Source organism: Garra rufa, chromosome 1 (assembly GCF_049309525.1).
Source record: "Garra rufa chromosome 1, GarRuf1.0, whole genome shotgun sequence".
Classification (NCBI taxonomy): domain Eukaryota; kingdom Metazoa; phylum Chordata; class Actinopteri; order Cypriniformes; family Cyprinidae; genus Garra; species Garra rufa.
This window is the reverse complement of record NC_133361.1, coordinates 31,978,128-31,993,360: the sequence shown is the minus strand read 5'-3', so window position 1 is coordinate 31,993,360 and position 15,233 is coordinate 31,978,128. Positions and strand designations below refer to the sequence as shown.

The following is a 15,233-nucleotide window of genomic DNA, read 5'->3' as shown; positions in this document are numbered from 1 at the left end:
GGCCCCACACACACACACACACACACACACACACACACACACACACACACACACACACACACACACACACACACACACACACACACACACACACACACACACACACACACACACACACTTTTTTTGGTTTGTTTGTTTGTTTTGATGGCTTCATTTTAGAAGTTATTATAGGAAAAGTTGGGTTTCAATGAAAAAATAAAAACAATGCTTATTTTCCTCAAGAGGAAAAACTTCCAATCTTTCATGTCATTTCATCACACATAACAGAGTTTAAGGGGTCGATCATACATGAAAAAAGCCTTTATTCACTTCTGAGACGCTTATTATACTGAGCCAAGGGCTCCTTCAGCAGACATTGTTTCAGAGTACCTCAGTGCTCTACTTGACATCAGTCTGAGGTCATTTTTATTTGTGTGAAATCACAGAGAATGTAAAAATGACAAAACAACAACCCAGAAGGTATTCTCATGAGTAACCACCTTGTATCCGAGGATGTTGCCGTTCTGCTCGTGCTCAGGAACCGGGCCCCAGGTTACCAGGATGCGACTGGAGCTCATGGCCTCCGCCGTCACATTTTCCGGAGCTCCCGACGGCACTACGCAAACAGAGAAAGACAAATCACACTCCCTTATCGCACTGTGCCTTAACACACGGCCCCGAGTACTGAGTAAACTCACGTGGATTAGTCACCTCTCCAATGTCATAAGGGAAAAAAGAAAGCAAACAGCATTAGCCTGTGAGCAGCAAACAAGAGCATGAGCGCGAGGAAACAGTGAACAGACCAATAAAAGACGGCAAACCTTTAACACCAGGCCTCATATCAGGCAGCACGACAAGCCCAAAACGTTACTATGTGTGGGCTATTAGCCAAACAATTATATAATGACTCCCTCCACAGACAAACTTCATTTTATGATTACAGTTATCCAAATGCAGCCATCCAAATGATCATCCACTAGTGGTACCAAATGGAATTGCAATTTGTTTGAATGGCACAATTTAGTTGGGCTTAACAACATTGAATCTATCCATTGATTATTTAGGTAATCAAGTAATCGGTTGATTATTCTAACGATTAATCGAGTGATCGGATAATTGAGGTAATAAAAAAAGACCTAAGCAAACAATAGCTTTTAATATATATAATACATATATAATACAATGAGGGAATAATAATTGGTTCAAATAAAGTATCAAAATTGAACAAAACTGTGAAGATACATAATGTGTTAAAAACAATAGAATTAAAGTATGTTATGAATTATATCAAATGCCTGCAGAGGGTGCCAATGGCCTGACGATTGTTTTTACACTTTACTGTGCAATCTAATCCTTGTTTAATATTGATTAAACATTTAATTCAAATGTCCACCTATTTTTTTTAAAATTTGGCAATTTCTTTACAACACGTGTAAAACAATAAGGGTTTGAGCTTTTATTTTGAAATCGTGACGAAGAGTGATATTGATGTATTCTCCTGTGTTTGTGTAGGTTTCTAAATGATATACCTCACAAATCTGATGAAACTGCGCACGTTGCATTCCCAGATGAGTGTTATAATGAACCCAAACCTACAGCAATATGCATAGATGGAGTTTGAGATGCTCCACACATGTAAATGATAACAGTTTGTGTGGAGCAGCATTTGCTGTTCACATTTCCTATCCTGCATTGCATATTTGCATTTAATTGAATCGTAGCGTTTGTGAATTCACAACAGTATTGTGAATTAATATGATTTTAAATGGGTTTAGAATATCATGTAGCCTTTAAACAGTTTAACAATGCATTTTATGGGTTTTCGTTCGAGGAATACACAACTTCCGGTATTTTGCGTATTTGTAATTAAAGGTGCTTGCTCATACTAAGAGCTATGGATTTAAACAAACTCCTCAAATATTGTGGCTTGTTGAGAGAAGAAACTATTACTTAAGTGATCAGACTAACCATTTTCTACCTAGTGGAAATATAATTAAATGGGGGAAAAAAACACATTTGATTTACTAGTTTTAATAATGTTCAAAAGTTTGGGGTCATTCAGACTTTTAAAAAGTTTTTTAACAGTCTCATATGCTCAACATGGCTAAATTTATTTGAACAAAAATGCATTAAAAACAGTATTTTGAAATATTATTGCATTTTAAAATAGCTATTTTATATTTGAATCCATTTTTGAATCTAATTTATTCCACCAGTCTCCAGTGTCACACAGTCCTTCGGAAATCATTCTAATATGCTGATTTGATGCTTAAACACATTTCTTATTATTATCATCAATTTTGCAAACAGTTGTCCTGCTTCATATTTATATATAAATCATTTATTTTGAATAATTCTTTGATGAATAGAAAGTTTAAAACTGCATTTATTTGAAACAGAAATCTTTTGCAATATTATAAATGTCTTTACTGTCACAATTTAAAGCCTCCTTATTGAATAAAATGATTAATTTCCTTCAGCTCTTTAGACCTGGACTAGCAACCACCCACCCAGAAAACAGCATAGCAATTCCCAGCAAGCAAACCACAAAACCCTAGCATTGCAGTGCTGTGTTTTGCATGTGTAAACATAATTTTCATTGTTTACCAAAAATGTAAACATATTTACAATCCAGTCTGATATCGCCAGTGACGCAGAAATGACACACTTCACCTTTAAATATCATATTTTTTAAGTTTACGCTGCAGCCATTTGGGGCCATAAATCTTTCTTGAGTGTATCTTAGATGGAGAAGCGGTAAAGATGAGTAGCGACATCAGGCAGCCAATCACCTTGCTTCTTATCTGCAGTGTAGGCATGCATTCAGAGCAGCTCTCGAGTCAGACAGAATGAGTGTCTTGTGAGGGGCTGTTATGGTGATCACATAAAGGAAATAAAATTTCAATTTGTGAACCACCTGTTTACATCTGAGAAAATGATTATCCTGAGAATGGAAATTTCAAGATGCTCCCTCTGCATCACAGTGGCAAATATGTCTCTGTCTCCCATGGGGCTCATCAACACGTATTAGTATCCGACTGGGTGTCCTCACCTGACTCGCGCGTGCGCCCCTTCACAGGCTCACTCCAGGGTCCGGGGCCTATGGAATTAAAGGCCTGGATCTGCAGCTGGTATTCGGTCCACTCCTCCAGAGCCTCCAGGGTGATCTCTCTCTCCAGCCTGTCGTTCACCAATCGTGTGCTGGCCTCACCCCGCAGGTCCGTTCGCAACACCCTGACCCTGTAGCCCACGCTTTCCGGGTTTCCGTTGTACTCGGTCTCTGGCAGTGGCTGCGGGGAGACATCACTTTCATAATAAGTCAACAGAATTACTGACAGAGATGTTCATTGACATAGGGCGTTTTCATTTCATCAGCGGTAATGAAGATAATGAAAAAAAGATACATTATGATTTTAATGAACATACAGTAGATGCTTAATGACAAGGAAAAAACAGACTTGCTGAGACATTAATAATGAACTAACAATGTCTTTTGCAGTGGAAAAAAATGGAAAGAATGTATTTAAATAATTAAACACTGAAGCACTTATATAAGATTTATCATTTGTATTCAAGTTAATGATACACCTTTTGACACATGCTGAAGCATATGAACAGTTTTCACAAGAAGTATTTTAGTTATTGCAACAAATCCTTTATATATTCATACATTTTTAAATAAATTGTTTATGTTGTTATTGTAATTTTAAGTCAAACTGCCACTCAAAAGTTTGGGGTCAGTAAGGTTTTTTCTTTTCTTTTGGTAAGAAATTAATTATTTTATTCAATAAGAATTAATTAATTTGATAAAAAGCGTCAGTGAAGATATGTATTATGCCTTAAATAAGTCAACATTTATAAGATTTCTTATAAATAATAACATTTAATTCATCAAAGAATCCTGAATATATGTATCAGTTTTCACAAAAATATTAAACAGCACAACAGTTTCAATACTGATACCAAAAATAAGAAATGTTACTTGAGCAGCAAATCAGCATAATAGAAAGATTTCTGAATGATCATGTGACACTGACTGGAGTAATGGTTTTGCAAAATAGATAGTTACGTTAAATAATTAGTTTTTTTTTTTTTTTATCATTTTTGATTAAATATATACAACAACTTTTAAAAACATTACAAAATCTTACAGACCCCAAACTTTCGAACTGCAGTGTATGTTATGAAATCTTTAATCATTGACTTTATGGAAACCTGTTTCTGCCACTGAATAAAACATTTTAAAAGGTAATTGTAACTTTTAATCTCAGTTTTTTTCGTGCAGCTGCGAATTTACATCTTACAGTTCTAACTTTTTTCTCAGAATTGTGAGATATAAACTCACAATTGCAAGTTATAAAGATATAAGCTCACATATTAGACTTTTTCTCTAAATTGTGAGATATAAACTCGCAATTGCAAGTTACAAAGTCAGAATTGTGAGATATAAACTTGCAATTCAGAGAAATAAAGTCAGAACTACAATACGTCTCACAATTCTGACTTTATAACAATTGCATGTGTTTTTGAGAAATAAAGTCACAATTCAGAGAACATATCAGAACAAAATTGGATTTTATTATTCACAATTGCGAGTTTATATGTCACAATTCTGAGAAAAAAAGTCATAATTGCTCAAAATTGTGAGATACAAGTTTGCAATTACGAGGCAAAAAGTCAAAACTGCGAGATATGAATTCACATTTCTGACAAAAAGTCAGAATTGCGTGATACAAGCTTGCAATTCTGACCTTTTTTTCACAAATTTCTCGTGATTGTGAGTTTATATCACACAATTCTCAGAACTGTTAGATATAAACTTGCAATTGTGAGGTATAAAGTCCAATTTTTATGTTGTGCAATTCTGAAGAATTGCGAGTTTATAATTCACGATTCTGAGAAAAAGTCAGAATTGCAAGAAAAAAAAAACTCAAAATCGTAAGATACAAGTTTGAAATTGTGAGGAAAAAAGTCAAAATTGCGAGATACAAATTCACATTTGTGAAAAGGTCAGAACTGCACAATACAATTTTTTTTCAGCAAATTTCTTGTGATTGTGAGTTTATATCACGCAATTCTCAGAAAAAGACTGATATGTTTTCAGAATTGAGTTTATATCTCGCAGTTTACTTATTTCTCAGAATTGCAGGTTTATATCTCACAATTCTGACTTTATAACTTTAAAAATTTTAAGTTTATATCATGCAATTCTGAGAAAAAAAAGTCAGAATTGAAGTTTATATCTCGCAGTTTTCTTAATTTCTCAGAATTGCGAGTTTATATCTTTGCAATTGTAAGTTTATATCACAATTCTGAGAAAAAAAGTAAGAATTGCAAGTTTGTATCATGCAATTCTGCGGAAAAAAAAGTCACAATAACCTTTTTTATATTTTATTCAGTGGCGGAAACTAGCTTACATAGAAGTTTGAGCAATTTCTTCAGCTGAAATAGTATTATCCTTGACTAAACTTATGTCAGGGTAAACTGGACTAAAAATAAGGAATATGACAAAATAAGGACTAAATATAAAGAATATAAAGAAAAAAAAAGTGTGAAAATAAACAGTACGGCCTCTATAACACGCAGTCTCAGCAGAGTCCTGAACGTTGCTAATGCAAGCACACTGAGTTCAGCCTAACCCAATTAAATATACAAGCTCCTATAAATCTGATATTTATATTTAATACGCATATTTAATAATGCTACATCATTTAGGTGCCCAAAAAAATCAACCGAATGATTTTGATTGGGTGCCAAAAGGTAAGTGAGATGTCACAAACTGGCAAAACATCAGCTCTCATGTGCTTTTAATTTGACAGGTAAAGAGCTTCAATTTGAGAAACTCAATTTAGCCACTAGCTCTCGCATGTCAGCAGTCTTTATATCAGGTGAAAATCGATAGATGTCTGAAACACCCTGCTTTCAACATCCTAGCCTGTATTCATGTGTGATACAAGATAATGGCAGCCTGTCAGAACACTAGGTCTGAAAGATACAATGTAATAGTTTCCTTGAATTTTTTTTTTGTAATTCTAACCTTTGTGAAAGAAACAAAAGATGTAGTAAGACCCTGATTTATTGAATGAACTCAATTGAATATAATGCACTTGGCTTTCTTCATATTTCGCAGAGATGATATGAATCTGCTGAATTATACCTATTAATCTTTGAAATGTCTCATATAACAGCAACCATTTGATTGATAAAAGTTACAGACATATAACTCTTCATGAGTTGATGATTATAGTTTTCCTATACAGCCCTCTAGAGCAAACTGAGGTTAAGTTGTTTACTCAGGGACACGAAGATGATACTCTAACTCGATGAATGGTTTTTTTTTTAACCACTATGCCACTTACCACCCAGCGTAGCCATAGGCTGGTCTCACTGGCCGTGCGAACAGTCACACTGCTTGGTGCCACGTCTGGAGGAGCCTGCAGGGTTTGAATTACACGGGATGGCGTGCTCACCGGACTCGGGCCCACGATATTCACCTGACGCATTCGGAACCTGTAACCACCAAGTAATCAGTCACTTTGTTAAAACTTAACACTGGTAAGACTTCCCAATGGGAAGAAGTAGAAGGCAGTAGAGTTAGTCAGGAACCCTGTGTGGGGCATGTGCTTGCTGCAATTCACTTTATAATTGCACCAATTACCATGAAATCAAAGTTTATCAGTGAGCAGAACAAATGGAGAGGCTGCGGCAACATCCATAAGATTTGACATAAATTGCGGGGTAGAGAAAAACGCGGAGGCAAGCAGTTCATCATGAAGCTCAGAGATGATTCAAGCTGTCTGAAACAAACAGATGAAGTCAGATGTTAAACCCGTTTAGATAACAGCAATATCTTTATATTCACCAAATGAAATAATCTGATTAATGACGTGGCATAAATAAGACAATATTCAAATTAAACAGCTTACATGTGACAAATGTAGCGTACTGTGAATAGATACAGTTTTACAAAATATAATTTTTATATGGGGAAGAGTAGGTTTGTATTGTATTCTGGCATACAGAATTTAAAATAAAGGGAAGAATGTAAAATAAGGAAAGATTTAATTAAACCAACTACATTTACTACAACTACTATTACGGCAGACACTAAGTATTGAACGGCATTATTTTTTGAATCGTTGGTCTATGTAAGCCTGCTAAATGATGCAAAATGCTAAAAAATTAAACAAAAAATAAAAAAAAAATTAACTTTTGTTAAATTCAAGTCAGAATTGTGTGATACAAGCTTGCAATTCAGATTTTTTCCCCCCGCAAATTTCTTGCAATTGTGAATTTATATCATGCGAATCTCAGAGTTGTTAGATATAAACTCGCAAGTTATAAAGTCCAATTTTGAGGGGGAAAAAGACTGATATGTTATATGAATTAAGTTTTTATTTCGTAGTTTACTTCATTTCACAGAATTGAAAGTTTATATCTCACAATTCTGACTTACTCAGAATTTTGAGTTTATATCACACAATTCTGAGAAAAAAGTCAGAATTACGAGTTTATAGTTCACTATTCTGAGAAAAAAAGTTAAAATTGCAAGATACAAGTTTGCAATTGTGAGGAAAAAAGTCAAAATTGTGATATATAAATTCACATTTGTGAAAATAGGTCAGAATTGAGCAATACAAACTTTTTTTCCGCAAATTTCTTGTGATTGTGAGTTTATATCACACAAGTCTCAGAAAAAGACTGATATGTTCTCAGAATTGAGTTTATATCCCACAGTTTACTTATTTCTCAGAATTGCAAGTTTATATCTGACTTTATAACTTTAAGTAAGATGACTATTATGGCAGACACAAAGTATTGAATAGCATTATTTTTGTTGGTATATGTAAGCATGCTGAATAATGCAAAATTAACAACTTTTGTAACAATATTCACAAAACTTTGGGGTCAGTATTTTTTTTTCAAGAGATTAATACTTTAATTCAGCAGGGATGTGTTAAAAAAGATCAGCTCTAACAATAATGGAAATCTTTTCTAATGATATAAGTCTCTGCTATCACTTTATATCAATTTAACTTTTTATACATCAAAAAATCCTGACAAAAGTAAATTCAGCTACATTAAAACCGAAAACTGGTATTTTAAGTTGCAATAATAATTCACAATATTACTGTTTTTTTCTGTATTAATAGAATAAATTATATTTAAAGTACATTATTAAAGTACATGATTAAATCAATGCAGCCTTAAAATTATGAGCTATATTTAACTTTTTATTCATCAAAAAATCCTGACAAAAGTATCACTGGTTCCAAAAAATATGAAGTATCACAACTGTTTCCAACATTGATAACAAATCAATTTTGAGAATGATTTCTGAAGGATCATGTGACACTAAAGACTGCAGTAATGATGCTGAAAATTCAGCTTTGCATCATAGGACTAAATTATATTTTTAAAGTACATTCAAATAGAAAACTGGAATTTTAAATTGCAATAATAATTCACAATATTACTGTTTTTTTCTGTATTTTGGATCAAATAAATGTAGCTTTTAAATGACGAGCATAAAAGGGTTCTTTATAAAAACATTAAAAATAAATTATATTTTAAAGTACATTCAAATAGAAAACTGGTATTTAAAATTGCAATAATATTTCACAATATTACTGTTTTTCTGTATTTTTGGTCAAATAAATGCAGACAAAAACATTAAAAATCTTACTGATCTCAAACTTTTGAACAGCACTGTATACATCACTATATTTCTGCATGTAATATGATTGGATGAATTAAAATCTTTCATCTGATTTGCTAAAGAGGAATGTCTGTTCTAACACAAATTTTCACAAATGTAGATTAAAATGAATTTGTACATGCAGAAACTTTCATAAATGTGAATCTCGCGATTTGGTAATCATATTTTGTTTTGAGTATAAATTATTTTACTGGTGAATGTGATTTAGCGTTTGCATTTTTGAATCACACTTTGCAAATGTATGCATTTTGATACTATTTTAGCTCTAACAGCTTATAAATATTAATAAGTCTCTTGTTGATATTATTTCTTTTGGCAGAAAAACACCAAACAAGTTAAACAGTTGGCATCCATGTTTGTTATTTACATCCACAAGATGCCATATGCTATACTCTAGCTATGGTTATCACTACGTCAGCCTCCGCAGATTCTGGAGTGATTTTTCACTGTGTTGTATTGTGTAAACACACAGAACGATCATTCAGATGCGACCGTCACTCGCAGAACTTGCAGTGTGTAGTGAAACCTGAAGTCCATGCATAAAATAAAGTGTTTTCTCAGTGTACACAGCGCACACTATGTTTCAGCGATTCTGTAGCAAATCTAAGTTCAATTTGTCTTTTTCAGCATGAGACAAAGACATCAAGATCAGAAAGAACAAGAAAGAAGAAAGGAATGAATTAATGGGCATCCTCAGGGAAAGCAGCAGAAAATAACAAGATCAGAGGCATAAATACAGAAGCGAAAACATTGCCATAGTGTGCCTGACTTGAACTGTGAACCGTTTGATTTGTTTATGCAGGCACAGAATCATAATCTTATTAAGCTGTATACGTGTCTTCAGTAATGCAACTGTAATTGGAGTAATCTACATGTCTTAATTTGATTAGGTTCACTTAAAATGTGTATTTATTCAGATTAAAGTAAATGAAAATGCTGTTTACATGGCAATTTGTTTGATAATGCAGTTAATGTGTGTTTGTGGTGAAACAACACTGACCTGTAGTGTGTGAACGGTGTGAGATTGGGAACCTCCAGCACCTGAGCGTCAGGCTCATTTTCTTTCTCGTACAACACCTTCCACTCCTCCTCTTCACCGATACTGCCCACCTAAAGACAGAAAGCCCTGCTGTTACAGTCTGTGCTGCATGAGGAATAAAAATAAGACATTTGTTCTATTTCATCTAAAACAGACTCATTCGTACAAATACTAAGAGTGAAAGTTAATTTACTAATTTAAAATATTTATTAAATATCTTTAATGCATTTTTTAAAACTATATATATTATATCGTTCAAGCCTCATCCACGACAGCTTTCTGCCCTCAGCCAGTTGTACGTTGTCTGCCATTTTCTCCACATTTGAGCAGCTGTAGCGACAACAATGTCTTGTAAGCAATGCAGGTGTTTTGTAGCTGGATGTAAAAGCGAACATAAGAGTTTTCATTTTCATTTTCTGACATCAGAGTCACTGAGGATGCAGTGGATTAGTTTTGTTGTTGATGGTAATGTGCCACCGAATACACAAAAAATTAAAAGAGAGGGGTGAAGTGAGCAGCAGCTCATTATCATTTAAAGAGCCATGCACTGAAACGGGTTGCTGTGAACAGAGCTGTTTTTGACAAGGTAAAAAGGGTGTTTAACACGACCATTGAGGAATGAAATGTCTGAAAAGTATGTTGCTTAACATCATGTTTGTGTCATTTTTTTCTATCCACTAATTGTGATGACCCAGAGTTTTCTCCAGAACCTACTGGGCAGAGTGTGGCAGTTTCCGATTGGCCCTTTCCTATGTTAATTGTTAATTGATAGCATATCATTTAACACACAAGTTTGTGTGTTAACTGGGAGAGGCACTCTGTGGGAGGGAGTGGTTGATTTTGTTGATTCTTAACATTTGTCTTTTTTTTCTTGCATTTCTTATAACATGTAGTTTTTGTTGTGGTTATTTAATTATTTTCTTTATTAGTCCTAGACTTATGTTTATTATTATTATTGACTGTTGTATTAGTTTAATTCAATAAATAATCTATATTGATGATATTTAGTTGTCTGATCCCTCTTTTATGTTCGACTTCAAACGAGCGGGTCGTAACACTAATAGAAGTAATAACAGGAAAACAAATCTGAAGAGCACTATTTTCAATTTATTTCACATATGTTTGCTTTCCCAAACATCTTTCAATGAAGCATTTAAAATTACTGCATTAAACATATTTAACTGGTTAGTTCACCCAAAAATTACAATTTTGTCATTGATTACTCACACTCATGTTGTTTCTTTTTTTTTTTTACTTTTATTGACAACAGTCAACATAAATACAAACAATAACAACAGTCCTGAGATTGGGCCCGAGCTCACAAATAAAGATATATATGGTTACAATAAAGATCTGAGGAAAAAATAAAAATAAATAGACAAACTTCAATCAAAAATACAAACATAAAAGAGACATAAATGGCCTATCCAACAAGGCTTTGAACTGGTCCCCATCTTCTTTCAAAGATGTGAGTCTTCAGCTGTAGTTGTGCTGTCAACTGTTCCATTGAATATAACTGTCTGATTTTTTTGTATCCACTGTGAGACCGTGGGTGGTTCAGGTTTCAACCAATAAGTTACTCATGTTGTTTCATATTCGTAAGACCTTAATTTGTCTTTGGAACACAAATTAAGATATTTTTGACAAAAAGTATTCTCGTAGCTTCATAAAATTAAGGTTGAACCATTGGACTGTTTTGTCAATGTTCTTGATACCTTTCTGGTCCTTGAACGTTGAAGGACCCTGCTGTTTATGGAGGATCAGAGAGCTCTTGGAATTTCTTAAAAATATTTGAATAATATTACAAATATTTGAATAATATTTTTATAATATCATGTTTATTTTTGGGTGAACTAAACCTTTAATAAATATTTGAAGTTTATACATTAACTCTAAAATACAATTTAATTTGATTTCGGCTTCCAACAATTACGAAAATGCAACAGTCAAGAAAAAAACAATTATTGCACCCCATTCCGCCCCTTTCCAGCAGTGCAGTTTCGCTCCTCCATAAAAGCACAAACTTCATGTACAAATCAGAAAAATCATGTAACGTGACTTTTGCAAAAAGTATTATTTTTTTTTTTAGATTTGTTTGTTTCATTTGTATCCTTTTTTCTGTTGTATTTGTTCGTTGCCTTTTGTTTTTATTGTATTACTGACTGTTTATGAAGTTTTCAATAATTTTTGAGGACTTTTTTAAATTTTTATGTATTTATATTATTTTATTTTTTTCTTATAGTCACTCTAGTATTCTGCTGTGGAATTGAGAATTGTGACATTTTGCTGGTACCTAAAATGTAGATGAGTAAGATCTGTAAATTAATCACACACATAAAATTTTGATCATATGACCCACTCATAATTGTGTTAATTTTTTTTTTTTAAGATGTATTTTTTGCGATAGGACAGATAAGACAGTAAGCGAAGTGAGAGAGATAGATAGGGGGCGGGATCGGGAAAGGTCCTCGAGTCTGGATTCGAACACGGGACGTTGGCACGCTGCCCACAAGGCTATCAGCACCGACATAATTGTGTTAAATAACCGTAATTACAATATTGACCAAAACAATCGTGATTATGATTTTTGCCATAATTGAGCAAAAATCTTTAAGGTGGCTGAGGTACTATATAGCACCGTTACCATATAAAGAGCCTGTTAAGCTCAGTATGGTTCTATGGTGGTTCTTCAGCGATTATTTGACATGGTTACGGTGCTATATAACACCAATGCCATACAAAGAACCCGTTAAGACCCTGTATAGTTCTTTAAAGGTTCCCTAACTCTCTCTTAGGCTCTTAGTTGGGAAAATGATCAAAAAACTATAAAAAACAGTGCATTTCCTGAAGATAATGTGGTTCTCAAACTTTTTGCCCCTAAGGCCCCCCATAAGGAAATAGTCCAGGGCTCCAACATGAGACTTTTTTTTCCCTCAGAAAAGCATAAAACCGAATCAAAACAGCTTTGCCATTGTAGTAAATTCTCATTCATAGCAAACACATGAGAGTGGAGTAACATATCTAAAATCTGAGGAGGACAATGAGGTTTCTCTTATGATTCTACATAACACCATTTGACAAACGTGCTGTATAACATCTTTAAAGTTAGCAACTAGATAGCACTTAAAGTGGTTCCCCTATGATTATCAGCCAATGAACCACTTTTAGTGCTATCTAGTTATTTTAGAGTGTATAAACAGATTTTGAAAAATCCTACATCACATCACTCATTTATCACTAGGACACAAAGTCAAAGTCAGTTTATAAGTTCCAGGGATGGTACAAAAAACACTACAAAATCTATAAAAATTCTTAAAAAGTAAATTTTAGTCATTTTATGTATCACTCAGATGGGTGATTCTTCACCAGAATAAGCAGTGGACTTTATGGCTATGTGAGACTACCTGGACATTAAACTGCCACTGCATTTCCAAACATCTGAAAAGAGCCATTTTTCATCCCCTTTTGAGAACGATATCTCTCAGCATTTGTCGAGTGCAGAGTCCAAGCTGCAAAGTAAATGAAAGAAGGAGAAGAAAAATCCCCACACTGCACTTCATTATACCGGGACGTCACAGGCCAAAGGCTCTTAGAGTGTTTTGTAGGGAACGGGCCTTCAGCAGGAATGCAGAGCGGAGCAGGTTAAAGCTTTTTCAATTGAGTCCAGGACAGTGCCAGCCACTGCCCCATTTCAAACACATTGTGCGAGCCAAGTCTAAACCAATCAAAGCTCATAGCACTCAGGAAGATTTACTATGACCAGTGGAGTGTACTGTATGCGGTAAGCATTTATGCCAACGTGATAGATGTTCGACGCGTGGCACCTTATGCCGAAGACCGCCGTTGTATTTCATAGCCGGTGCGTACGTAGGCCCTCTCTCTCGTGCGGTGACAGATTTCTGCAGCAGCAGATAGCCCGGCCTCATTCAACTCTGGAATTCAAGTGCCGCCACATGAAAAGCAGAAGCTTCCTTTTGCAAGCTCCTGCCCGCCGTCAAGTTCAGAGAGTTGACGTCGATTACAAATTAGGAGTCAGTCATGTGATTCCATCTGTCATCACTTTTGCTAAAGTCGCAGGCGATGTGGAAAGGGCGAGGATGCGCTCTCAATACATCTCTGAGCCGTGGAGGGCAATCACAACTGGAACTTGCTGTTATTCAGGTTGAAATGGAAGTGCTGAGTGGAAGTGAATCGAGTGTGTGTGATAAGTCTGCATGCTGGCTGTTTTTAAAGCCCTATGATGACAGCTGGATGCAGGTTTGAGTGCTTTAAACATTGCCAAATGAGCACGGCATAACCTGAAGCATATTAAAACTGAAGAGCAGATCGGCTGGATCAAAGTGAGATTATAAGTTAACATTTTCCATATTCATTCATTCATTCATTCAGAGATACAAAACAACAACCAAAAATGTTGTTCGGTGTACATTGACGAACAAATAAAAAAACTAAAAGAATTTTTTGCTTCACTGTCCCATCTTAAATCCTCAAGAACTTGGCTAGTTTGTTTGTTTACTTATTTATTTATTATTTATTTTTAGTGAGACCCAATACAACGGTCAAAAATGTTCTGTATACATTGACCAACAAATAAAAGAAAGCACAAAGATTTTTTGCTTCGCTGTCCCATCTTCATGAACTTGGCTAGCTTGTTTGTTTGTTTATTTATTTATTATTGGTAAGACACAATACAACAATCAAAAATGTTGTTCAGTGACCTACTGTACAAATAAAAAATAACACAGGTATTATTTTTGCTTCACTATATCACTCTGAGTCCTCAAGAGCTGTTTTATTTCATTTTATTTGTTTTGTTTTGATAAACATGATACAACATCCAAAAATGGTGTACACTGACTGACAAATAAAAGCAATGCAAATATTTTTTGCTCCACTGTCTCTCTCTGATTATGCAGGAAATTATTTTATATTATGTAATTTATTTTATCGTATTTTTAATTATTAAATTACATTTTAGTTGTTTTATACATTTGCTCTATTGTCCCACCTTAAATCCTCCAGAACTTGATTTGTTTGTTTGTTAATTAATTCATTTATTAAATATTTTTTTACAGCAGTATAAAACAGACAAATAAATATTTTTACACAAGTATTTTTGACTACAGTCAAAAATTAAGTTTAGTGACCTACTGTACAAATAAAAACATTGTAGATATTTTTTGCTTCACTATCCTACTCTGAATCCCCAACAACTCATCTGTTTGATACACTGGCTGATAAATAAATAAAAGATATTTCTTGCTCCACTGTCCCAGTCTGAATTCTCAAGAACTTTTTATTCTATTTTATTGCATTTCATTTTATTTTTTGAGATACATTACAACAGTCAAAAATCTTGCTGACTGACAAATCAAAAAGAGTGAAGAACTTGGCTAGTGTGCTTTATTTGTTAATTCGTTTATTCATTCATTCATTTTTTTTTTTTTAGATAAAATTCAACATCCCAAATTTGTTTTCTTTTTTAATATTTAAATA

The 15,233-nt window shown here is 34.0% G+C and overlaps 1 protein-coding gene across 2 annotated transcripts in view; it reads right to left on the bottom strand.

Annotated features, from left to right (window-relative positions):
• sdk1a (sidekick cell adhesion molecule 1a) overlaps positions 1-15,233 on the bottom strand; it is a 452,163-nt gene that overhangs the window by 78,963 nt on the left and 357,967 nt on the right. For both annotated transcript variants that reach the window (XM_073838832.1, XM_073838837.1), the window contains exons 23-26: positions 9,699-9,808; positions 6,339-6,489; positions 3,032-3,269; positions 480-595 (exon numbers count right to left, since the gene is read on the bottom strand). In XM_073838832.1, the coding sequence (XP_073694933.1) occupies positions 480-595; positions 3,032-3,269; positions 6,339-6,489; positions 9,699-9,808 (615 nt within the window). The remainder of the gene's footprint in view (positions 1-479; positions 596-3,031; positions 3,270-6,338; positions 6,490-9,698; positions 9,809-15,233) is intronic.